The 26,873-nt window shown below is 34.3% G+C and overlaps 3 protein-coding genes and 1 long non-coding RNA gene across 4 annotated transcripts in view; 3 read left to right on the top strand and 1 right to left on the bottom strand.

Annotated features, from left to right (window-relative positions):
* Positions 1-26,873, top strand: part of LOC125866403 (uncharacterized) — a 220,536-nt gene that overhangs the window by 116,862 nt on the left and 76,801 nt on the right. The gene's annotated exons all lie outside the window — the stretch shown is intronic.
* On the top strand, positions 338-9,039 carry LOC125866393 (KH domain-containing protein At3g08620-like). The gene is made up of 7 exons (XM_049546792.1): positions 338-587; positions 677-768; positions 2,891-3,042; positions 7,065-7,181; positions 7,284-7,400; positions 8,049-8,192; positions 8,552-9,039. Exons 1-7 carry the CDS (start codon positions 508-510, stop codon positions 8,696-8,698), a joined length of 849 nt encoding a protein of 282 aa, XP_049402749.1. The 5' UTR covers positions 338-507; the 3' UTR covers positions 8,699-9,039.
* On the top strand, positions 15,119-16,941 carry LOC125866388 (protein RETICULATA-RELATED 3, chloroplastic-like). The gene is made up of 2 exons (XM_049546787.1): positions 15,119-15,292; positions 15,485-16,941. Exon 2 carries the CDS (start codon positions 15,500-15,502, stop codon positions 16,601-16,603), a length of 1,104 nt encoding a protein of 367 aa, XP_049402744.1. The 5' UTR covers positions 15,119-15,292; positions 15,485-15,499; the 3' UTR covers positions 16,604-16,941.
* On the bottom strand, positions 17,183-25,758 carry LOC125866373 (probable LRR receptor-like serine/threonine-protein kinase At1g06840). The gene is made up of 20 exons (XM_049546743.1): positions 25,627-25,758; positions 24,803-24,953; positions 23,946-24,017; positions 23,754-23,825; positions 23,103-23,246; positions 22,941-23,012; positions 22,709-22,780; positions 22,132-22,206; positions 21,799-21,867; positions 21,613-21,678; positions 21,285-21,356; positions 21,093-21,176; positions 20,914-20,982; positions 20,220-20,728; positions 19,956-20,111; positions 19,562-19,845; positions 19,283-19,334; positions 18,315-18,565; positions 18,092-18,226; positions 17,183-17,689 (listed from the first exon to the last, which is right to left on the bottom strand). Exons 1-20 carry the CDS (start codon positions 25,727-25,729, stop codon positions 17,324-17,326), a joined length of 2,874 nt encoding a protein of 957 aa, XP_049402700.1. The 5' UTR covers positions 25,730-25,758; the 3' UTR covers positions 17,183-17,323.

Here is a 26,873-nt window from a genome sequence, read left to right as displayed (position 1 = left end):
AATCTTGACATATCCCATCTTTATCTCACGTATGAAATGACCCATTATTATTATTGTTTTGCATGCATGATTCGATTAAATTTAACTTGTATCAGAAACTTTCATATACGAGGCAAAAGATTTCCTCAGGTGATTCCATAGTTAATAATACTTGAATTCAAGACATAAACGAGTATTTATCACTTTACCGCGATTCTAATCTATCTATACAAATCACATTTATGTATATACTCAAATTTAGGTATCTTTTATTTACATATAAAAATAATATAATACTTTGTTGGTAGATAGTGTATATTTATTTCAATTTATTAATTATTTATGCAGCCACCAAATAGTGATGCTGGCAGTCAAGTCTGAGAAAAAGGGAAGATTTTGCTGCCTTTCTACAATTTTCACAGACTTTTTGACACTACTGTGTGCTCCTTTCTTTTTCTTTTTCTGTCTTGTGCCGCTATATACAGGGAACCCCATTTCATTTGACTCTTTTCTGAGGAAAAAAAAGTTATGTCAGGTTTATATAATCATAACTTTTCACCTTCAAGAGCTGCATCTCCTCAGATTAGAACTAATCCAGATGTTGAAAGGTATCTTTTCTTGTTTAATCTTGGTGAATTCTGCATTTTCTTGAATTTTGCTATGTGGGGTTGTGATCGTTATGTGTGTTCTTTTTCAGTAATCAGTATTTATCTGAGTTGTTGTCGGAGCATCAAAAGATTGGTCCTTTCATGCAAGTTCTTCCTATATGTAGCACACTCTTGAATCAAGGTAACTTCTTTTTTCGTCTAGTTGACATATGTAGCACATTCTTGTGGTAAATCTGTAGTTTTTATGAGGTGGGGTTGGGGGTTTAGAGGTTTTGCTGCATTGGTTCTGATTTGTTGTGGTAAATCTGCACTTTTTATGTGGTGGGGTTCAGAGGTTTTGCTGCATTGGTTCTGATTTGCTGTGGTAAATCTGCACTTTTTATGAGGTGGGGTTCAGAGGTTTTGCTGCATTGGTTCTGATATGTTGTGGTAAATCTGCACTTTCTATGAGGTGGGGTTCAGAGGTTTTGCTGCATTGGTTCTGATTTGTTGTGGTTAAAAGATGACTAGTTAGATCTGACTTGATTGGTTCTTACCTTCATAGACCACCATTTGTTTCACTTTATTTGTTCTCGTCCAACTTTTCGTAAGTACTTTGATTTGCTGAGGTAGGGTAAGGTCTGTGTACACTCTAGCCTTCTCAGACCCTGGTTGTGGGATTTCACTGGGTATGTTGTTGTTGTTGCCCAACTTGTCACTGTGATTGGGTTGTGAATGTGGTCCAATAAAAGAAATTTATCATTTTTAGATTTTACCCCCTTTTTGGATCCTCTGTATACGTAATTAATCTTCATGTATAATGATTCTGTTGTTGGAATAGATTTGGTTAGCTAATCGAAAGAAATTTAATGAGGCACTTGGGAGGCATTTTACTCCTCGTGAAGAAGGTTCATTGGCACCTTAAAGTTCATAAACAGGGCTCTAATTTGCTAAATTATGCAAATGGCAGAAGGAAATGATATGTGCAAAAGATTGATTTTTTCTCAAGGAAGTTGCATCGTTTCAAATGTTATACATAAAACTCAACATGGCCAACTGATGTCCATGAAATTGTGTGCTATTATTATCTTCAGAGGGATTTGCAAGGACATGGGAAAAAAAAATTTCTGGATTTGTAACTTTGACAGTTTAGTTACTACTTTTGGGAAATCTAATAATTTAAATTAGAAAAATATGATTTAGTTGATCAAACAATGATCTAGGGAATAACCTGCTCGAGAGTGGACATTTTTCACTGATTTTTGCTTGAAAGAATATCTGGCCAGTCGAGGTGGTCCAGTGGTTTGGGCTTGGGACTTTCATGTTGTAGGTCTCAAGTTCGAAACACCTTGCCTTTCCTTCTGGGTCGAGCTCATCACACCAGGCTTGCCTAGTGCAGGTCACCTCTCCGGTGTGGTTTGCGAGCTATTGCATAGGAGCGGGGTTCTTACCTTAAGCGCACATCAGTGTTATCAAAGGCACGCTTAAGCCCTGAAGCGAGACTCAAAACTTGTTGAGCACTTCGCCTCGCTTTATGTGCGCTTCAGTGTCGTCATCAAGGTTCTAAGGCAAACTTTTCCTTGCCAATGAGCCTCTTATGAAGAAGTGACACTAAAACAATTGATATTTCACTTTATCATAAAAAAAAAATTCATTTTCTTTGGTCATATATTTGTCATTCATGTTCTTAATTATTAGTCTTGGATTAAACATATATATTTGTATTTTTCTCCATTTGTACCTTTTTTCATCAAAGCCCACGCTATATTTGCGCTTAAAGCCCCCACGGACCTTAGAGCATTTTTGCGCTTTTCGCCTTTGATAACACTGGCGCACTCAAAGGGTAGCGGCTGCGGGTTTCCCTTGTCATTAAAAAAAAAGAATATCTGGCCAGTCTGGAAAGTTCCAAACTTGTTTAAATGCGAAATATTAAATGCATGTTCTTCATGTTAACATCCTTGATCTGTTTTAGTTTTAGTGGATATGTCTCTTGAGTTATCAAGAATTCAGAATTCGTGAAATTAATTCAAATTGTCATCTTTTATTATCCAGAAACAGATAGTATAAGATGTTTATTTCTCTTAACCTCATGGTACTTTTTTAGGTTTATTCCCAAGCTTTTGATGATCACGCTACAAGTTTTATTGTTAAACTATGTTGTGCATTATAGTTGAACTGCTACTTAATTTGATGCTTGATTACCATTACTAGATTCTGATTTTCAGAGATCTTACGGGTAATTAACTATGTTTTGTCATAGTATCATGCTATAATTACAATGTTGATTTAGTGATCAATTACCTTGACTACTTTTCGATTTTCAGAGATCATGAGGATATCAGGAATGATGCCAAACCAAGGTTTTGGTGAGCTAGATAGGTTTCGGCATAGAAGTCCCAGCCCTATGACTTCACCAAACCTTATGTCAAATGTTGGCGGAACAGGATTGGGTGGCTGGAGTGGACTTGCGCAGGAGGTAATTAGCATTGTGATCTTATAGTATCTGACAAATTGTCCACTTGCCTTCTCTTCACAGGACCGTCCCTTTACTCTCTCTGTTTTACATATACAAGAGGAAACACCTGTAATATCTAGATCTAATGATTCAGCAAAAAGTATAGTAGGTGGCAGGGTTTCTATTGTTTTCCCAACAGTAGTATAACTTTGACTAAGTTGCTGTTATTAAATGGATAAGTGCTAAGCTCCAATTCTTCAAGAACTTAGTTTCTTAGCTTTCCATCCATACCATTAAAGACATGGAGGTAGGAACTTGAACAGCTAGCTTGTTTCTTCTACCATCAGGCATTTGATGTTTATCTAGTTAAATTTGTTTCGAGGTACTGCCATTGTTACATAGAAGGGAAGGATGCTTGGTGATTACCCCAAAGCGCTTCGGTAGCTCTGAAGCATTTGGAGGATCACACAACACGACTAGCGAGAAGAGCCAAGCCCAACTGTTTCAGTCATTACAAATTTCCTTTAGACCTCTTCCTTTTTATAATAGTGGTGTTTGGGTCAACTTGCACATACCTCAACTAATCCACCTGGCAGCCTGCTAGCCTACAAGCACAGGTACTAAGTAAACTTGCCACCAAGGTTGGAGCAGGTAGATTCACTCTGAGTGTTAGCCAGTGGCGGAGGCAGAATATTCATCCAGGGGATTTAATAATAGTCGGGGCGACTAAGGAAAAGACTTACCTTAACTCCTACTCGCCCTATCATGGCTCTTTTAACATTTCTTTAATTTTTTGTGTTCTGCACCAGCGAGTTTTTAAAAATATTTTGTGCATTTTTAAAATACCTTCTTGATTTTCTAAAAATATTGTGTGCATTTAAAAATATCTTCTTAATTTTCTTAACAAATCACTTATTTTGAAACATGTTTAAAAGACCAAAAAACACTTAAGAACATGGAGGGACTATATACTTGTTTCTTCATAAAATGAAATTTTCATAATTTTAATTCTAGTATGAAAGCACAAACTTTTTCATTGAAAATCTTCAATCATTATGTAAATATTTAGTCTTCAAAAAAATTGTTAAATTTGTGGAGACGCCAATGCAAAGGAAGATTTTTGTTACAAATTTGTCCTATCTTTCAAAACCTAGTTCTAAGACTAAATGATATAAAAGTATTTTAAATAGTAATAAAAGTTCATATCTATGTTTTTGATGTCCAAAATGCTTTGTTGAATCGAGGATATCGTGTATTTAAAGTTGACGAGTTAAACAAATAGGAAGTTAATAAATTTTTTTTACAATTTTAGGGTAATATTAGTAGGTTATATAATAAGAAAGAATTAAATTTAATTATGACTCATAATTCATTTTATAAAACTTTATTGTTATGGGGAACATTGTGTGGATAAAAATATTACCAGTTCAAATATATTATGACAATCAAATTTGATATGTTCAAATAAATTAAAACTTTACCATAGTTAAGCATAAAGCAAAAAGACAAAAATACGTGAGGGAGTTTACTTTTATCAATGCTGGGAATGTAATTTAGAAAATGGGAATTTAATAGCTATTTTATTATCATCTCTCTTATTCTTAATAATAATTCACGATTCACAAGAATTTGTATCCATTGTAAGATGGTTGTGGCACGTGGGTAAACTAGACACCTCTTGCAACATTTGAAGCCCTTGACCGCTGAACCAAGCTTCAAGTCTATGTTGAGGGGGTTCATTTTATAATATCTATACCTAAAATGAAGATTTAACCTTCTATATACAATGTAATTTTTTCGCGAAGGGGGTTCGGTTGAACCCCTGACCACCACGTAGCTCCGCCCCTGGTGTTAGCTAGGGATTTGAACCTCAAATCTCCACATTTCTGTTAGATCCTTATTGCACAATATATATTGCCTTGCAATAAAGATGGTCTAGATGAACGTACCATTACTGATTTTTATCATCCTAGAGGCGTTCTATTATTAAAACTCTGTAGCTACCTTTACCTAAGCTGAGGGTCGATTAGAAACAACCTCTCTACCTTCATGGAGTAAGGTCTACGTACACACCACCCTCCCCAAACCCCACTTGTGGGAATTACACTGGGTATTTTGTTGTTGTTGTAAACTCTGCAGCCACCCAACTTGTTGTCTGACTGTAAATGATTAACCAAAGCACTGCATGTCGGATGAGAAGGATCTTGTCACTGACTTAATAATATCAAGTGAAGCAGCTAGTGGCCTAATGCCAAGTGAGCTCTAAATGGTTCCTGAAATGCATAATGCTGCTCGATATAATACAGGATATATTTAACTTTTATGCATACTATTGGTGGGAATTGCAGTGAGAATTTGATAGAGAACAAGTGAATGTGTTGTGCACGATGGAAATTACTTTGGACCAAAATGGTTAAAACGTTACATGTGTAGCTAATACTCAGATCACCAAGCAGAGTTACTTCTATTGTATGAAAGTGGTGAATATATGACAAATAGCCTTGATTTAGAATTTGTATTTACTGATGAACTTGATTCTTTCACATTTATGCACTTTTAATAATGTCTTCGCTGAATTTTATGAATCATTGAAGTACACTGACTTTGTAATGAACTTGGAAAATATCCTAGATGAAAATATTTCAATTTCTAGTTTCTGTTAGCCTCTTGGGATGTTACATTATGTGCACAGACATGCATGTTATTACTTTTAATAATCAACTTTTCTTGTTTTCTTTGTTGGTATTTGCTATTTGGATTGGTTTGGGTTTATCTGAGTTCTGTGTCATGATGAAAAATCTTAGATATTTAGAGGTCAATAATGAAGGTTCACAAGGATTTCAACAAACCTAATAGGTAACCGTTGTATGTACACAAGAAAGTGCATAAGCTAGTGGAAAGTTAGTAAGATCAACAACTGGTTGAACAAAACAAAGATCATTAGTATCTTTATTGCATAATGGTGGTCATAATTGCTCTACTTGCAGCACGACTGGAGGACAGCTCCATACCCTGTACCAAGTTCAGAAACTGGTTCTTTGCTTTGTACAAAATAATGGATCCTGGAATTCCTCCTTTTCAATTGCATGTTAATGTCCTAGAGTCCATAATGAAGGTCTGGACAGGGTTAGCTGGAACCAACATTGACAATTACCGAACCTAAGATTAGTTTGCCCAGTCTTTGCCTGCAAAAGTTGGATAGTAAAGGTTTAGATGTTGAGATGATGATTGTTCGAACTATCTGTGTCATTAAAATTCGTAAAGGAGAGGATATTCTGCTGAGATGATGCCTTGTTCAAGTTTGGGACTTCTCTTGGTTCTTGTGATTACTTCCTATGTCAACTTTTATCCAATATCATCAGAAGATTGTTATAGTTTGATCTAGAAACAAGAATGTAAGGGATTCTGAAGTTTTTGACTTGCATTCCATGTAATACTGAATCCACAAGGATGTGAATACGATTGACTATGGACATACAATTTGGCCAATGCTAGGTAACATGGCTGACATGGATGTCTAATTTTGCTTTTTCCTGTACAGCTTTGGAACAGTTATGTTCTTTCAGTGGTGGTACTGTTATCAGTTTCTCCATCTAGATGTCAATGTTCAGATTAAAATGTTAGAATGTTGACAACCTAAAAGAATATGGATGGACCCTTGCACTACAGAATTGGCCCACTAAAAAATTGGTTTTTATCATTTCTTTAGGCATAGTGGCCCGCAGATCAGAACGTGAAATTCATTGGTAACAGAGTGAAGTAGATACTTAAGATTGTAGAACTGTTTGAGTTGCTATATAAAGTGAGCAAATCGTTTTGGCAATTGGCATGTGAGATACAATGTAATTCAATCTGTCACTAGTTAAGCTTTATAACTGTGTGCATCTTTAGTTTGCCCATACTGGTGATGCATTTGGTAATTGATTTCTAATCTATAGATTTTTTTGTCTTTTTGCCTCTTTAAGTGTCAAGCACTTTGTGTCGTGTGTTAACTGGTTTCTTTAGTTTTCCTCCCACTTATTATGTTTATTTATTTGTGGCAGAGATTAAGTGGAGCTCCTGGAATGTCAATGGACTGGCACGGGGCACCAGCAAGTCCTAGTTCATACACTGTGAAAAGGATATTGCGCTTAGAAATTCCATTAGAAACTTACCCAAATGTAAGGATTTATTTATTGTATTCACACACCGGTTATCAGTGCTTTATAGTTTAATTTGGGGCCAATGAACCCTTGCTGAACTAACTTCTCTGTGGATTTCAGTTCAATTTTGTTGGGCGACTTCTAGGTCCTAGGGGTAATTCCTTGAAACAGGTGGAAGCTACTACAGGATGTCGTGTGTATATTAGAGGAAGAGGGTCAATAAAGGACCCCGATCAGGTAATGCTAGTATTCTATTCTATCTCAGTTCTGTTGAATTGTCTGATTGATTAGCTCTAGCTGCATATGTAATTATCAGACATATGAGTTGCCAAGTCTCCGAGATGCTTTTATTGAGTACAGCTTTCTTTCATAAGCAGTTCAGAACAAAAACATCTCATGTGTTTTCATCATCTCAATCAGATACGGCGATTTAAGTTAATGCTTGACCTGCAGAACTTCCACAAACTACGTTCATCTTCCTTTTTTTATTAATATCTATACAGTTTTCTGGCCTTGCTTCTCCCAGTATCTTCATATAAGAAGGATTATATTGAACTTGTAGCCTAGGTCAGTAGGTCATTAGGGGTAGGTATGATGTAGTTCACCATTCTATTTGATTATCGAAGGGAGGCAAAGTACCTACTTCGTTGATTTGATTGAGATGGACCAAAATTGCATAGGAATAGTTTTTTCTATACAGATCAATTAGTACCAACTTAGACTCATGCCTCTGCAGTAGACTGTAAAGTTATAGCTCTGCCACTATCAACTAGCTCCTTCGACTTCCTGTAAATCAGATATTTATTTTTGAAGATGAACTTAATAGGCATTTATGCGAGCTGATCTCTGGAGTTCTAATGTATTTTTATGTTTGATAATCTCAAGGAGGAGAACCTGCGTGGAATACCAGGATATGAGCACCTGAATGAACCACTCCACATTTTAATTGAGGCAGAATTACCAGCCAATATTGTGGATATCAGATTGAGACGGGCACAAGAAATAATAGAGGAGTTGCTCAAGCCAGTGGTATGAATCCTGATTTAATTCATCGCTTAGCACATTCAAGAGTTATGCTACTAATTGAGTTGCCATGATTCTTTTTATATCTTTGATATCATCCCGTTCCTCACAAAAAGGATACAACTATCAAAATATTCCTCCATCTGGCACTACATCGTAGAGTACACAAAAGTAATCAATAGAAAAAGTATTTGAAACTTAAGCTTCGTCTCTATGTTTTCTACATGTTGAAAGATCATGTGGCCGCTTCTAGTCTGGTCTTATCTATTTCGTTCACATTCAACTAGGCACATTTCAATATAAACCAAGATAAACCAGTTTATATTTTTACTGCCTCATACTTTGTACAATGCTACGATTTACAGGACGAGTCACAGGATTATATAAAGAGACAACAATTGCATGAACTAGCCATGCTAAATTCAAATCTCAGAGAAGAGAGTCCCGGACCAAGTGGCAGTGTCTCTCCTTTCAATAGTGGTGGATTGAAACGTCCCAAGACTGGTCGTTGAGAAGTTCAGACATTCCATTTCTTGATCTCATATCCGCATAGCTACCTAAACTCGAGATATGAACAGAGAAAGAGGTCCCTTGCGCGGTTGGCGTTGTCGTTGGCTTGTGGATTTTATTTATTTTTCCAGCATAAAAAACAGAAAGAAAGGGAATATATATTATATATACAAAAAGAATACATCTTGTGGGTTATAGTTGGATCTTTGGATTAATTTTTGGTCATGCCAGTTGTTATCAACTTCTTCTATTGGATTTTTGATGTGTTTATTAATTGTTGTATGAAACATTCTATTACTGTCTCATAATTGTGCTAGTGGTTTGTAAGCCTATAAGTATTTTTACGAGTATAATCCTTAAGTTATCAGTCATTAGCTTTAAATGTTAAAGAATGAGTTGAATGATCCCATTTTCCAGTCCCCTTCAGCAAATCATAGGCATTTTTTTTGTTTTGGATCTGGTGTTCAATGCCTGCATTGGAGTTTCAACTATATTCGGGTTGAGTACTGTAGGGCTTATTTTCAAGGGGTGATGCTCTCAATAGGATTTTCTCCATACTTACGATTCAAACTTGAAATTTCACCCCTGCACTATTACCCATTATTTAGAATGAGTCACCCATTTCTTAGGAAGTATTTTAACTTTTATGTGGTCAGGAGCAATTCTAGGGGGATGGAAGGGTGTACACTTGAATCCTCTCAGCAAAAATTTACATATATATATAGAGAAAGAGAGAGAATTCCATGTACACAAGATTAGAGATTGGTTTAGTGATACAGGAAGCTCAAAATGAAAGTAAAGGTCAAATTTTACACATTATATTTTACTAGTAAAATTATTCGTGCTTCGCGCGGAATTTAATATCATGGAATTTATAAAATAATACTTAAAACCTATCAGTCATTAAAACAAAAACATTATATTATCTTACATACAAGATTATTAGTAACAAACATTAATAATGTAAAGGAAAATGAAAATTATTATATCTTATCATTTATCCTTTATAACATAAGCATAAATTAATGACGGTAAAAATACATACCAGGATCTGTAACATAAACAATGGTGTCAGTGAGCAACTCAACAGGAGAAAAGTACACAAATATTTAATTGTAAAGAAGAAGAGGTTCAAAATTTCCGTTGTTTTAAAATGAGAGGAAATCTCTCTATTTATAGACAACAAAGAGTAGTGTGAACAAATATTTATTGTGCCTTATCGGAAAGGTTATAACTATTTGGAAAAGTTGCAACCCTTCGGAAAGGTCACAACCTTTCATAAAAGTCACAACTTGTCATAAAAGTCGCAACTCTTCATTAAAGTCGTAACTTTTCATAAAAGTCGCAACTCTTTATTAAAGTCACAACTTTTCATAAAAGTCACAATTTTTCATGCAAAGGGAAGGCTAGTTTTGGAAATAAATAAATTAAAAGGGAATTCTAATTTGTGGTGGTGCCACATATGCGGACTTAAGGTTCTCTTTTATATATATATATGATTTTTTGAACCCCAGTTATTTGCATATTATTATTATTAAATTTTTGTATATTTTCTTTGTAACTGCTTATATGGGGAATATTTTAGTTATTTTTTAAAAATATTCTACTATTTAGAGAAAATATCCCAAATAACATAGCTTTGGTGGCTTAGACAAATCTTTTGTGATGTTGATGTTGTGGGTTCATGTATCATCATTCTACATTAGCAGTTTGGGTTTGATTTCAGTGGGGAAAAAAAAACAACTCAACTTTGACTTTCGAGGGCTAGTTTGGTACGAGGGATAATAAGTAATTTCAAAATTACTTTTAGAATAAATTTGTTAAAATTATCAGATAGTTTTATTTTAAAATTGCAATGACAATTCCAAAATAAATAATTTCGGAATAACTTATTCTCCGACTATACGAGATGTTAACCAAGCACCAAAGTCCAAAAATGTAGCGTGTGCTGGTTATATACATATTGCTTGTTGAAATAACAAAACAAAATACATGTTGCTTTCAGTTTTGTTTGTTTGTTTTTAATTGAGAAGAGGTTGAAGTAATTTTATTTATTTTTTTCGTTTCATTTTGTACGATGATATTTAATTATATGCAATTCTAAGAAAATGACTTTTTATGACATTTCTATACTTTTAAGAATCTAAACGGGAGAAAATGACCATACATTAATCTGATCTCCTTGTATCATTTTAAGATATTTTACGTATAAAAATAATTTTTTTTAAAAATATTTGACATAAAATTTTAAAAAGTATAATAAAATTACAAAATCAGTTCACTATATATATGTATGTCAAATTCTGAGAAAGTGAATTGTAAAAGAAAAAAGAAAAATATATCTTTATTAAGTCTAAAATGAATTATATCATCAGAGTTGGATGTAGAGAAAATCAAAAAGAGCATGAATGACAATTTTTTTTACATTAATTCTGTTATACCGCATTTTAACTCGAGGTCAAAATGGTGTACGACATTTTGGTAATTTCCAAATTAATTAACTTAAGAAGTCGCCACCTAATTAATTATGGTGAATTAGGACACCTAAATATTTAATTAAGTAATACTAAAATGACTTCAATTAAATGGTCTACTAACTTAAAAAGATTCTAGGTAAGGGTTCTAGTTATCTTAAAGGGAAGGGGTAAAGCATCCTTTAAGATCCGTTAAAGACGGTTACCGACCAAACTTAGGTTAATTAATTTTAAAAGAAAGATATGAGTGTTAAATATTAAGTGATTGAATAACCAAGTTGGAAAACATTTTTTATTTTAAAAGCGCTTTTGCAATTTATTAGAATGAAAAAGATTTAAGAAAGAGTAATTTATTTAGATCAATTTAGACAAATCCATGGCTAAAAAAAAGTAATTAAAAAAAAATAAACATTTGCTCATTAACCGACAAGATGCTCCCTTTAGAAAAAGTTTAAGAAAAATAAAGAGTTTAGAACAAAATATTTTTCTTTGAAAAATATTGCCAAGTTTGAACAAAACTTAATAAATTAGTGAGTTTAAAGATGATGCAAAATGAATAAGTGTTTTAAAAAATGGTTTGCCAAATGAAGTTTATAAAAGGTAAAGCGACTAATAAATGCTTGTTTCTAGCTAAAGATACCCAAACATCTATATTAAGTCAACTATTATGAATCCAAACTAGAAATATCTAAATCACACAAGCAAGTATAACATGAAAGAAAACACATAAACAAATAATGCAAAATGTAAGTAGCTATAGGTGACTCCAAGATAGGACCACTTGTTTTGCTTGCAATTTCGAATGATCAAAGGTGTAGTGAAGACTCCATGTGCGGGTGTGAGGATAATATTGAGTCTATGAGACTCGATAACTTGCTAGAGTCTTGAATCAAAGATTCCATTTTGCTCCAAAGTTCATGCAAATAATGAGAGGATGAAGAGATTAGTAAGGCAATTCAACTTTAAACAATATTGAATAAATTAGAAACAAATAAAGTCACATAACAAATATACCATCCAAAAAAAAACCAAAAAAAAACATACGCATGCCGAACGAGATAATATGTCTTGCCAATTATGAATACTCTTAATCAATTCAAAACTAGTGACTTATAACATGTTATTTTTTAAAAAAAAAATCTAAAGTCCATAACCACTAAATTACAAGAAGTAGCCCTAAAAAAAAAAGATGAAATAACCAAGACTTTGTAATGTTATACCTGCTACTATTTAAACTAAAACAAAGAAAATTCATACACGTAAATTAACTAACAAAGACACCCAGAACTTAAGCTTATACTTGATGCAAAGTCTAGAGCCTAAAACACAAATTCTTTTACATTTTTTATTGAAGGATGCACAAAACCTGTACAAAACTCCACGCTAAGCAGGCAATAATGATAATCTAATTTGAACAAATTTCTATATACAAAAACATGAGCTACACATTTCTCATCATACAGAGATACTAAATTAATGGTTAACACGGAAAGATAAACTGATTTCAATAGTAATATAGGGCAGATGTTGCAGGCAGCGAGCATAGTTATTTCTCAAAAGGAAACCAATGAGCAAACACTAATCACAATTTGCAGAATGAAAGCATGAAGTGATTTTAACTCAAAACATAAACTGATTTAGATGAATAATTACACACAAAATGAAAACATTCCTTAAGCAAGTGACAACTAAAGTGAAAGGAATATAACTTCAGATTTGTATGAGTCTCGAACAAATCCAATTTTTAAGCATCAGTTTTATATAATAACTAAGCAAAGCTGAAATTGCTCCTGATACATGACCTTCTCAAAAATAGACGAAAACAGAGAAACATAGAAGGAGAATATCACCTGTTGCGGGGCAGTGAACCGGGGTGCAGGTCCCGAATCTTATGATCGATGAATTCCGAATTCGAACTCGACTTGGACAACAAAGAGAATAATCGAGCAGCAAAAATATATGTATTGGCTGCTATGAGACCAAACAAAAACCAAAAAGGATAGAGAAAAAATGTTTCTCAAAGGTTAGAAACAATTGCTAAATGATTGTTTTGAGGACGATGGCGGCTGCAAAAACTTGTCCAAAACAGACACTTTCTCCTAATACTTATAGGATGAAATTAGGGTTCTTGATTTGGGCGGGATTTCTTTAAAGTCGAGTCAAAAGAGCCGTTTGAATTTTGAACATTTTAGGTGAACTCTCTCTTCACGTGATTGACAAGATAGTAGCATGAAAATGGAGTACTCAACCTCTGTGCATAGTTGACAAAACTTGTTGCCTTTCCGAAAATGGAGGGAAGAAAGGTGTGGTGCAGATGTAGCTGCTGAAGGGTTGTGAAACCCTTACTGATTTAAAACATAAAGGGTATTTTGGGAAGTTAAGATAGGTTTAGGGCTGAATTTGGCTGTAGATTTTTTGGGCTTAGCTCTTGGGCTGCTACGTTTTAGAAGGCTTTAGGCAGACTTGGCAGCCCAATTGGTCTTGTTCCTTCTTTAAAAATAATTATTTTGAGCTTCGAATTTAATAACTAACATAATATATAAGTAATATTAATTTTCGCTAATGATTTAGAAAAATATTACTAATTTATAACTAATTAATTAAGTATGAACTTTGAAATATGATAGAAAGTTTTAAAAATAATTTTATACTAATTCTAAAGGAATGGCAATCATAAAACAATAATATGAATAATAAAATAGTAATAGTAGTAAGTCGTAAGTATTATAGAAATTAATGGTAAACATATTTATTAACTTAGAAGCTCAAAAAATAATAATTTTGAAGAAAGGAGGGTCAAAATTGGGTGTCAACAAATTCAAATACAAAAGTACATCACCATTTATAAATAACTAAAAAAATATATGTTATTTTTCTCATAAATACTAAATTAAAAGAAAATTAAATAATCTACAATCAATATACAATCTAAAGAGAAAAAAATAAACATTTTAAAATATAAACTAAAATAAATAAATATTTTTATCACTATATAAAATATTCAATAATAATTTTTTAAAAAAATATTAAACTCATTAAATTATTTTCTAAATCCACCTCATAATTAGCTCAAAGCCACCAACCTTGAGCAATATTTTAGTAGGTGCTGATTTATGACTGAAAAGGTCAAACCAACAACCATTTTTGCCATTTCCCATCATAAAATTTTACTCATTTTAGGCCCACTGGAGTCATACCAATACCTACCACAAAACGTTTATTCGTTTCAATTTACGTGACATCTTTTTTTGATTTAAAATAATTTTTTTAAAACATATTTTTTAAATTTTAACATAATTTCTAAATTTACAATTAAAATTAAATTATTTGACTCTTGAAATTCAAACATCACCCTACTTCTGTCATCCCTTTGACAGATCCTAGTCAGTATGAGCCTTGCTTTCCATATCGCCATTAGTTTCCATCTATCGTTTAATCTATCATTTAAAGTCTTTAGCTTACTTTTTGAAGACTTGAGATGTAGTTCAGATTCTAGAAATGTAATAGATGTTTTTTATATTTATGCTACCAGGTTTTGGAATATTTCTTGTTGTTTTTCTATCGTATGTGACCTGACTTTCCTTTAGGAGTCTCGTATGTGTGATTCTTTCAGCTTACACATCATTTTGGAATACTCGAAATGTGTGTCATTATGACCTCGACTTTTGAATTGTGACAAATTGGTATCAGCTAATCTGACAAGGGTACAAGGTTTATTCCTTATTTTATTTTTTTAATAGTTTCCCACCCAATGTTCGAAGTCCACATCAAAGTCTTGACTAAATCTAAATCACGCACTATAGGGTAGCTTCTCAAACCCAAAACATTGAATTAAGGTTGAGTCAATCCCACCGCAACAACCCTGGTTGGTTTGTTTCTTCTTTGTTTTGGTGCTACGTGCAAGTTTGAAAGAGATGCTTATTTTAGAGACCGTCCATTTGTCATATTCCCCTATTGTTTTTCTTTAACTTCGGCCCTGCCGCCTGTATTTTTATTTAGGTTATAAAGATTCCCACTTTCATGCAGATCCCCATTTTAGTCACTTTAGCGGCTGCTGCCATCTTTTTTTGCTCTGCTCAGATCACTTGATGTGCAGCCCCTGAACACATCTCTTCATAAAAGGTAACCCCTTTTCCTTTTCTTGATTTATTGTTAACTCTGTTGCATCTTTTTTGTTGTGTGTGTATGTATTTATATATAGATATTATTTGTGTCAAAGAAAGAGTCTTTCTTGATCTTTTAGTGAATCTGAATCTTTGTTTGTTGATGTGATGAATAATATAGCCATTACTTTCTATTTTCCCATTTTATTAGGTTGGTTGGTAGAAAATGGTGGCGATGTCTCAGCTTCGTTGTTCTCCTCTTAGGGGTTACTATCAGAATCATAATCAAAGTCGTGATCTTTCTGGTGTTTCAGCCAGATTTTGTGATAATAGGGTCTGTTTTAACCCTTTGAAAACTGGGGATATTGTGTTTAAACAATTGGATCACCTGAAGTATCAAGTTTCTTGTGTTGGTGTTGGTGGAGGTGATGGAGGAAGTATTGGTATGGGAAGGGGTAGTGGGGGTGGTGGGGGTGGGGGTAGTGGTGATTGGAGTAAAGGTGGAGATTCAGATGATTCAAAGTCTTCTTGGGATAGTATTGGACCAATTGGTGCTTTTGTTAATGGATGGAGATCAAGGGTGGCTGCAGATCCACAGTTTCCATTTAAGGTTCTTATGGAGGAATTGGTTGGTGTAAGTGCTAATGTTCTTGGAGATATGGCATCAAGGCCTAATTTTGGGCTTAATGAATTAGATTTTGTGTTTTCGACGCTTGTTGTTGGTTCAATTATGAATTTTGTGTTGATGTATCTGTTGGCACCAACGGCATCTGCGTCGATCCAAACTCTCCCTTTGATGTTCGCCAGTTGTCCACCGAGCCACATGTTTCAGTCTGGTTCTTACGGTTTATTGAGTAGGCTTGGTACATTTGTGTACAAAGGAACTCAGTTTGCTGCAGTTGGATTTGCAGCAGGGCTTGTTGGGACTGCATTATCTAATGGTTTAATCAAGTTGAGGAAGAAGATGGATCCGAATTTCGAAACACCAAACAAGCCACCTCCTACACTTTTGAATGCAGCAACATGGGCAATACATATGGGTCTCAGTAGTAATTTAAGATACCAAACACTTAACGGTGTTGAGTTTGTGCTAGCTAAAGGTCTTCCTCCTTTGGTATTTAAGACCTCGGTTATTGCTTTGAGATGCGCAAATAACATTCTTGGGGGAATGACATTCGTCATGTTAGCAAAGTTCACAGGATCACAGAAAGCAGATAAACCAGATGAAGGAAAGGTTGTTTGTGTTGAAGACACACTAGTTGGAGAGAAAGAGAGGTTGCTGGACCAGAATGACGACAGTATGCATACTGCTGATGCTGCTTCAAAGTGATTATCAATATTTGTTTCAAATACACACCAATCCAACACCGGCTCCCTCCCTCCCTCCCTCCCGGTAGAGCCATTTACCCGCTGTTCTCTTACTATAATCTATAAATAAAAATGAACTTTGCTGTCTTTTTAGTCCAAGAAATAGTCTTTCTGACTTCTTGTAGGAGCTTGGAGTGTGTCAACCATGTCTAACTTTGGTTCCATAGAACAAAATAGGAGTTTGCTCATATTGATTCGAGGATTTGTTTTCTGTTCCTTTGTGTTGTTTACGATGACATGTTATGTGATCTAAAGATAACATTACTTCAAAACTAACGAGTTTTGCCTGTTTTGTTGTACGACTCTCATTGTAGCCATAGCTTAGATAATATTTCTATTTCTGGTAATGATGTTGGATTACAAGAGGGTTCATCATTTATATAGATAAAAAGATCGACCTTTTATATATACAGTGTGATTTTCTGGCGATGAACCCCCTTCCGCTGTTGTCAGTTATTTTGAGGAATTGGTTGGTGCAACTCCTTGCAAACAAATAGCAGTCCACTTTGTAGAAAAGTTTTGGATTCTGATTACATACACATACTGTCAGAACTCAGAAGGCTATGATAAAGAGGTTTTTGTTAACAAATCCTTGAAATATACATATATAAAACAGAAGCTATATGGTATAACTCTCTATTCTACATGCTATTTTCTCTCTAGTACAAAAGATGAGCAACTATTATCTATTCTGTTGGCGAGGCATAGTAAGACTGACACCACTGATACTGTAAGCTCCCGATACATTGGAGGACGATAAAAACGCGTCCTTGCTGGTGCAATCAGAAAATGAAGACGATGTCTTTGGTTCGTTATATTTTGCTTTAGAATCTACTGAATCAGCGTCAATATCTGGCATCATATTGATAATAGACTGAATAGTTTCCAGCTCCCTGACCACATCCAACATTGAAGGTCTGTCTTCTGGTTTGTCTTCGCAACACTTGAGGGCCAAAGCTACAAACTTTTCCACACATTCAGAAGGATAAGATCCCATTGTACTGTCCATAACTGAGAACATCTTCTCAGAGCCATGAGCCAAATTTACCTGCCATTGATGGTACAAGGGACTATTAAACATGGTGGAGCTAGATTCGAGGGGTGAAGCTTCATAGCAGAAATGCAAGGAAAGATTGCGTAAAAATTATGTTCACATTTCCCCTAGCCCTTCTCAACCCAGAGGAGGATGCACCATAAAATTGTTGGGTTCTATAACATGCATATGTAAAATCACTAAAATGTATCAACAAAAAGTAAATTCTATAAGCATCATTTCAAAAGTGCGACATGTAACTAAGAGCATTACAAGTTTAATTCATGAATCTGCCTCTATCCCTACCCTTGCATCAGTCAGGAGTATTTCACTTTGTGTGTGCGGATAAATCATCTATCAAACATATGCACGCAATATAAGACATGGATATCGGGAAGTTGACAATGAGAGAAATACCTCGCGGACAATGTTTTTTCCATGTGAGATGGGATGCATTCCGGTTAAGATTTCTAGAAACACAACTCCAAGGCTATAAACATCACTTTTATCTGTCAATTTACGGGTCAAGAAGTATTCGGGATCAAGATAACCCTGCATATACAAGTAGAGTCTCAATACATTAAATTTTAATGATACAAGTGAGGTCAAATAGAACATAATGATGCAGTGGAGGACTTACAGGTGTTCCCTTCACTATAGTTGAAACATGATTAGGTAATACACCTTCATCATCCTGAACAGGTGCAAGCCTAGATAATCCAAAATCAGCAACTTTAGCTGTCATTTTTGAGTCAAGAAGAATATTGCTGGCTTTGATGTCCCTATGGAATATAGGTGGATGAGCTTCTGTATGGAGGTAAAGAATGCCCTTTGCTGCACCTAGTACAATCTCCAATCTTGTAGCAAACGACAAGCTTCCTTTACAATTAGCTGTCAAAAAATGATATCAAGTGTTACAACTACAAAAACATACCTAGTGTAGTCCCACAAAGTGGTGTCTGGGGAGGGTAGAGTGTACACCTTGCCCCTACCTTAGAGGTAGAGAGGCTGTTTCTGATAGATCCTTGGCTCAAGGGAAAAATAGTCCAAAGCAGTCCAGAAAAAGAAGTAACAAAAGTACAAGAAACAACACATAGTAACAAAAACAGCAGATAGTAATGGCGCAGTAACTACAACAAGATAATCTAAATTAGGTGATATCCATATAGACATACAGTTATTAGATCAAAGTTTGCTTCTTGATATCTGATCTCCATCTATAGACTTAAAAAACAATGTCTAAGAGCATATATTACCCGTCTACTGTACCAGTTCAATGATACTGCTACTATTTGTTTAAGGAACATAGAAAGGTGGCCTAGTGGTGGTAGATTTGGAGTAACAAACTTGGAAATTAAAGTTGGAACGCCAACAGAGATGATTCATCTTCCTAAACCTTGAAGGACGGAATTATCTGATATTTGTGCTAGTGGGAGGTAGCACGTATTTAATAGATTAGTCAAAAGCGCAAGCAAGCTAGCTTACACAACACAATTATTAGAAGAATGATAAATGTCAAATTCCTCTGCTGGCTCTATAGCTTCCCTAACCAAAAATAAAGCAGAGGAAGATGATGGATCAGAATAAACCAGGGAACAGTGTCTTTACCAGAAAGCCAGTTTCGCAAAGTTCCATTGCACATGAATTCATAAACCAGCATCTGCAAATACATAAACAGGAACACACTAATTGCTTCACATAGATGATACACCAAAGAGATGTTAGAACGAATGACAAAAGATTGCTACGGAGCAAAATAAGAAGCTATAGCATACAATGTGAGCCTGAACTACTCATATGGCCGAGGAAAGGATCAACATGATGAATTCCATGTTAATGAGTAGATTCAAAAAGATTTGGAATTTTGAAGTTTTAGGTTTATCATACCTGTTCTCCTTCTTCATCACAGTATCCTAGCAATGAAACTAGATTCCGGTGATGTACCCTTGATAACAAAGATATCTCAGTCAAAAATTCTTTTTGCCCTTGTACTGATCCTTCTTTTGCTCGTTTGATAGCAACAACTGTTTTGTCAGCTAAAATTCCCTTAAAGACAGCCCCATATCCTCCTTCACCAACTTGATTTGAATGATCAAAGTTGTTAGTGGCCAAGGTCATTTCTCTGAAAGTGAAGCTTCTAAGGCCATCCAATTTTATAGAAAGCTTTGCGGCTGGCATTATGAAATTAAACATTTTATGCTCGTCAATTTTGCGGAAAGACTTGAAAGAAACATATTCTTATGAAGTAAAGGTAGCTTATAACCAAAATGAGAGAACTTACATAGCCGTTTCCTTGATAGGATGCTTTGGTATTTGGCATGTCGTTTTTTGATTAACACAGTTAAAATTGCTGAAACAAATGCAGCAAAAACACCTGATACAACAATAGCTATGATAGCACCTTTGTTTTTATGTTTAGCTTGAATATCAGGATTCACTGCAGAAAAACACGCATCATATGATAAACCAAAATTCTGAGGAAGGAAGATACTAATCATGATAACAAAGATCAACCATGAAGCGCAACGAAGAGCTGAGAACTTACAGTAGGAATAAGGTCCCTCCAGAGTGAAACTAAGGAGCTCATAAGGTCCAAAAAGGTCAACTACAGATATTTCCCAATATTGCAGAATGTCGCTGATACGAATGACCTCACTTTTATTAAATGTACTGACCCCAACTACTGGGAAAAGCTTCAATTGCATTCGTAGACGAGGTCCTTCTTCCCAAGAATTTGACTCAATCAACATTTGGTAAAGGTCCAAATGAAGATCTCTAGTCATATACTGCTCAAATTGACGCACATATGGATCAAAGTAAGAAAAACTTGGACTTTTCAGCCGCCAGCCAACTATGAGAGGTGAGGCACAAGTGCAAGGAACAGGTGAGTTTGGAACATATTCATAATAGTTATCCTTTGGGCATGCAGCAATAGGACAAGCACCAGTTACAATCACTGAGTTATTCGTCTTATGTTCTGCTCTGGCTTCAGAGCCGCAGAACTTGACGATGTTTCTTACATTCTCGTTTCTGCAGACAGGATTGCCCTGCAACCTGAAAATTGTCTGATAATGTTAGGAGCAGAAGAATCGCCAAAAGTTAGTACAAATCACTTACTGAGGCACATAATGTCTTTTATTATTGAAAATGTGGACATGAAGTGATAGTCAGATCATAAAATTAGTAATTCAATGGCTTCTCTTAGGTTTTGTCGTTGAATATGGAAAGAAAAACCTTACCTTAGAGTGACATTCAGAGGAGGTTCAAGAGTACCGGAAATGTCCGAAAGTGAATTATTCTGAAGATCACTAGTTTTGCAAAGAAGATAGAAGGGTTAAAAAGACTCCCAGACTTCTGTGTAAATGATAGTACATTTCATATCAGATATTTGATGTTACAATTTAGCTTCAGGTCTTACATCAACAGTGACGACGTTGAAGTAAACTTGTTTTGCCAAATGTCGGTAGAAAAGGAACCATTCAAAAGGTTGTTATCCATTGTCCTGTGACAAGTCCGTCAAATCAATTTGTTATACACGAAATTGAGCTTTGAAATGTTAAAGAAACAGTACTATAGAGAATGTATTACAAGACACAGTGAAGATCCTTACAGTTTCTGCAACAAAGGAAGAGATGAAAAACTCTTCGGAATAGATCCATCAAGACGATTGTGTGACAGAATACTGCATGAGAATGTACAACAACACATTAGATTAGGGAAAATGACAGGAAAAACACAGAGAAATGTGCAATCATGATAAAAATTATGTTTAACTTGTGTTATGGATGTAGGGCCTAACTCAACCCCAAAGGCTAGCTCTTTAGTAATGTTTCTTAAAGGGCTGATGTAGAACTCTTCACAACATGAGATAATGAACTAACACAAAATATGGCTGAACTAAGATGCTAGATATATGAAGAAATCTGTAGAAAGCATACATAGCAGTCATATTGTTGGAAAGCATATTTGGTAGAGATCCAGACAGTTGATTCCAGCTGAGATCACTGCACAAACAGTAAGCAAGAAGTGTTAACATTTTAGAAGATCTTATAATCATGTTGCATGAAGTATAAAGGTCACAAATCAACGGGAACAGAAGAAACAATTTCAAAACTTGAACTTACAGATAGTGTAGACTCGGTACTCTGCTAAGGTCAGGAATGGATCCTTGCAACGTGCAATTTCTGAGACTTCTGCAATATTATCAGAAGCATTGAATCTTCATTTGATTAGGTGACAGTAGTATTCAACTATTACATCTTATTCTATCTACCCGAATCGTCATAATAAGATGTCCTGAACATTCCCTCTTTCATATACATTGTGCACAATGAATACATGCTTATGTTTGTACATATTATTTACTATTGTTGTCCTTCAAATGTATAACTTATAATGCTGAGTCATAGAGAATAGGAGAAGAACAAAAGAGAGGAACATTTTCAAGGATCACTTACAGTTTCACTAATGATGACATGTTCCCATACGAAGCTGGAATCTCGGAACGGCTGAAATTATTGTTATCAAGTTGTCTGCATAAGAAAATTCAGAACTTCATCATAAATTTCAACCCATGCACTTCTCAGTGGAACTGCAAATGACATAGCAGTTATTGTATGACAAGGATTACTATATTTGTCTTATATAAAATCAATTTTTTATCATTGGATATTACAAGCAAAGATTATCGATGAATTTTATAATCAACAGAAAGATCTGAAGATGATAATTAGAGGGTTCTGAGGATAGGTCTGTAACGAAATGTTCTCAGCTTCAGTTGTTCGATCATTTGGCCAATAATGCCACTTCAACTAAGACAAACATAGACAGTCTCACTCATAGGTAGTAAGGAATCAGCATTCCTTCAAATTTATAACTAGTTACTTCAGAAAGTTCAGTTTAAAGTTGCCTCTGAATAACAATTGTTTTTTTGTAACAGTTAGTTATACCTCTTGAGCAAAATACAGCTAATGAAAGTTGCATATGAGGTTCAATATATGCATATCATATCTGTGTGCGTGAGTAGGGACATACATTATTCGAAGACGCGGTAATATTGAAAACTCAGGAGGAAGGTATCCTGAAAGATTATTGCTGTCCATAAGCCTGTTGACAAAAAGAAAGTATCATCACAAAAACATTACTCCGTTAGTTTACAGACATAAGCAGAGATAAAGGTCATTTTAGAAGTTACAAAAACTTGCTTCGCTCTAACTTCTACTGAGAGTATGCATGTCTATTGAAGAAGAGAAACTAAGAAACTTACATGTGAAGCAGAGTGGACAAATTGGAAAGCTCGGGAGGGATTTGGCCAATCAGTGTGTTGTTGTTGAAGTGGCTGTAGACACATGATATATCACATAAGATTACAAAGGTAGAACCTTAGACTTGTTCCACTGTTTAAAACAATCAAATGAGTTGCACTTACATATGTTGGACACTGTTTAAATTGGAGAAGGATTTAGGAATTCTTCCGGAAATCTGGTTCTCATCTATCTGGAATATTCTCAGGTTCGGAAGATACCCAAGCTGATCAGATAAAGATCCTGAAAGTTTGTTTCCAGTCAAGAGCCTGCATGAACATAATTCCGAAGGGATTAAACCAATCGACATAGTCATGATCTTTCCCAGCATTAGGTTTTACATCTTCTTGAAACAATCTTACATTAAGCACAATTTTCATAAGAAATTCATGAAAAAAAAATGTTCCTCAATTCTATCCAGTGGCGGATGAAGGATCTAATTAATAGGTTCAACTAAACTCAACATTTTCGACGGGAAGCACAGATACATATATGACAAACTACTATAAATTTAAAAATATTGAACTTTGAACCCCTAGTTTTGAAAATGTAATGGACTCCGTGATAAGAACGTAAAGATTGAAACCATCAAACTTAAAATCATAAATCCACCTGTTCTATCCAACATAAAGTATATCACCATCATAGCCAAATGATTATCTAGATCTCCTAGATAAGATAGTTCAGGGTTCAAAGCACTCGGGGAACCATGTAGGATGACTGCAAAATCAAGAAGATGGGACCAAAAAAAACAGATCAAATTTCGTTCAACTTACAAAAGTTTCAAAGACTTGATGTTTCCAATTTCTTCCGGTATACTCCCAGTCAAATTATTCCACATGAAATTCCTTTCAGAAAGTGAATTATAAAGATAAAAATAAGTAAAACAGATAGAAAAATCAGTAAAACTCTACTATATCTTAAAATCAAAATATTTGTACAATGTAGTAATATGTGTAACAACTCACAGAAACTGAAGATGAGATAGTTGTCCAAGCTCAGGTGTTAAACTTCCAGAAAGATTCATAGCCATCATACGGCTGCACAAAGGGGAAATATAATATGCTTAATGCGTCATGCATCACCCTCACACAAGAATACAAGATAGTCATAACTCAAAGTAGTAAAGACGCATCTTTTGCTAGAGTTTACAACTAAGTGCTCTAATTAATGAGTTAACTTAGTTATTCATGCCCTTGTCGTTAGCAAACTGTTGAGATGAGCTTAAATTGATTTTGATGATCAACAAACAACTACGAAAGAACCAGGTCCCTCCTTGGACTTTGGAGATACTAGTTATGCTGCTAACTGGATTGCAGGAGTATTATGCAGATATCGAAAGAACCAAGTCTCTTTTTTTTGCTGTTAATGCTAGAGGAACTCCAACTTGAAGCATAATGAAAGGTAATTTCTTAACCACAACCAAAAGCAAAGGGGTAAATTTACACCTTTTTCCTGATATATTCTTACACGTGAAATCCACCGTACTAGAACTCGATTAAAGATACAAAGATTTTCTAACATCAAGGGTATTTTTATGGCCCAAAGTAGAGGTGTACATAGGCAAGGTTGGTTCGGGTTTTTCAAACACCAACCCAAGTTTTGCTAGAGTAAATTGTCTTTGAATCTACCTAATTACAACAACAAGAACATACTTAGTGAAATCCCGGGGCTTGGAGAGGGTAGAGTGTGTGCAGGTCTTACCACTACCTTGTGGAGGTAGAGAGACTGTTTTCGAAAGACCCTCTACTCAAGTGCAGCAATTCCAGGTATAAAGAAGAAGAAAACATAACAACTAATAAGAGAGAAGAATATAATAACATACAGTTCCTTGATATGCAAGTAGCCATTGGCTCCAACTTTGTTAAAACAATGAATTCCTGTCCAGTTAGATGTACATGGATCACCCTTCTCCCAATCTTCCAGGTACTTCATATTATCAACCAAACCATTCTTTATAGATACCAAAGCTGACACTGCAAAAAGAATGACATATTTCTAAATTTGAAAACAATTTAACTAGAATGACACACGTTTATAAGCCGCATAATTATTATGCATGTTTAAGACCACAACTTTCAAAAAATTTATAGACACACGAATGTTATGAAATCTTCAAGACTATAAGTTTCAAAACTCACTCCAAACTCCGGAGAGCTAAAATTGGCGGTGTCTGACAACTTTGGTCATAAATTTTTTCACCTTTTCCATAGTTGAACTCCCGAAAACACGTTTGGCCATGAAATTTCAGAATTTTCAACAACTTGAAAAACAACAAAAAGTTGTTCACTCCAAATTTACTCACAAAAAGTCAAAAACGAACTCCAATTTGTATTCATGGCCAAACACAACTCCACTACAATTTTCAAATATCATTTTTTTTACTTTGAAAACAAAAACTACTTTCTTTTTTTTTCAAATTTCACAATGAAATATTGACAACATATCGAAAATTGGGATTCAGATCCTCTCCATTTTCATTTCCTCAAGTTTTTCCTTGGATGAATTAATGCCACATATAAAAATTTTCCAAGTTTTTAGTTGTAAAAAATATACCTATCTAGCTACTTAGATACTTATTTTATGAAATTAAAACAGTTTATACACCCCCAAACATATATAAATTAATCAAAAATTGACTAGGTATACCTTCAGCAGGATCAGTAATTCGAGCAACTGTAAACTGCATCATAAAACAACAATAAATTGCTGTTATTATAAAAACATATCCACAATATCTTACTCCTTCCATCTTCAACCAATCCCCTACATAAAAATTATTTAATTAGTCACTTCCAATTTCTTATCCATGAAACCTCAAAAACATATAAACCCAGATACATACATGTATTGAACATATATAGAAGAGTACCAATAATTGTGTGACATATATCTATTTGAAAAAAATTACTTCTTAATTCATTCTCGATGGTAATTTAATAACATATAAGTACTGAATTCAGATAAACCTCGAAAAAAAAAGGGGAGAAAGAAATTTACCTGTTGTTTTTTTCTCTTCCTAGCTGCAAAAAATCCCAAAAGTAAAGTCAAATGGGATTTTATATATTTGTATCTTATTTTAGAAGAAGAAGAAAAGTTATTAAGGTTGGAGTTGTTGAAGCTAGTAAGTAGTCTCTATTGTAGTTGTAGCTGCTTAAAAATTTTGGATTTGGAGAGAGTGGGATTAATTTTGAATTATGATGATGGATGATATTTGAAACTATATTATAATAATATTATGCATGTGTTTTGGAATCAATCAAATATTTTAAAGTCATTTTCAGTATTTGGTAATTACCAAAACAGTATTTTTGTAGAAAAAAATCATTTCAGTTTGTTACTATTATTGTTATAACTCCCTCCATTTACTTTTTTTTTTAAAATTGTGGTGTTCGGATTAGTTTTTGTGTACCTCGATTGATTTTACGAGATACTTCTTACTTTTCATCAATATCATGTATTAAATAATTTTGTCCACTGAAATTAAGATAGATGAGAAGAATTAGTTAGTATGTCTTTGTTTGTTTTTACTTTTCTGCTATTTTATAAATAGATTTTCTCTTTCACTTGTTTTTTTTAACCTATCAAAATAATAATAATATTATTTTTTCATGTTCTATTGCTCAACATCATTTACTTATTTCCTAATCATTAATTTCTCAAAATCTAAGATGATGCATCAACTAATATGAATATTAAGATAAATACTCATAGTAATAACTATTCCATCTGTTCCAGTTTATATGACTCACTTTCATTTCGTCGATCTAAAAAAAGAATAACACATTTCTATATTAAATAACAATTTTTAACTTTAAAAAATATTCATTTTACCCTTAATAAAATAATTTACAGTCGCAGAAACATCTCTCACTTATTTTAGATCATAAGTTTTG

The sequence above is a fragment of the Solanum stenotomum genome, chromosome 5 (assembly GCF_019186545.1).
Source record: "Solanum stenotomum isolate F172 chromosome 5, ASM1918654v1, whole genome shotgun sequence".
Lineage (NCBI taxonomy): Eukaryota > Viridiplantae > Streptophyta > Magnoliopsida > Solanales > Solanaceae > Solanum > Solanum stenotomum.
Note: the sequence above shows the minus strand (reverse complement) of the source record. Positions and strands in the feature narration are given on the sequence as shown.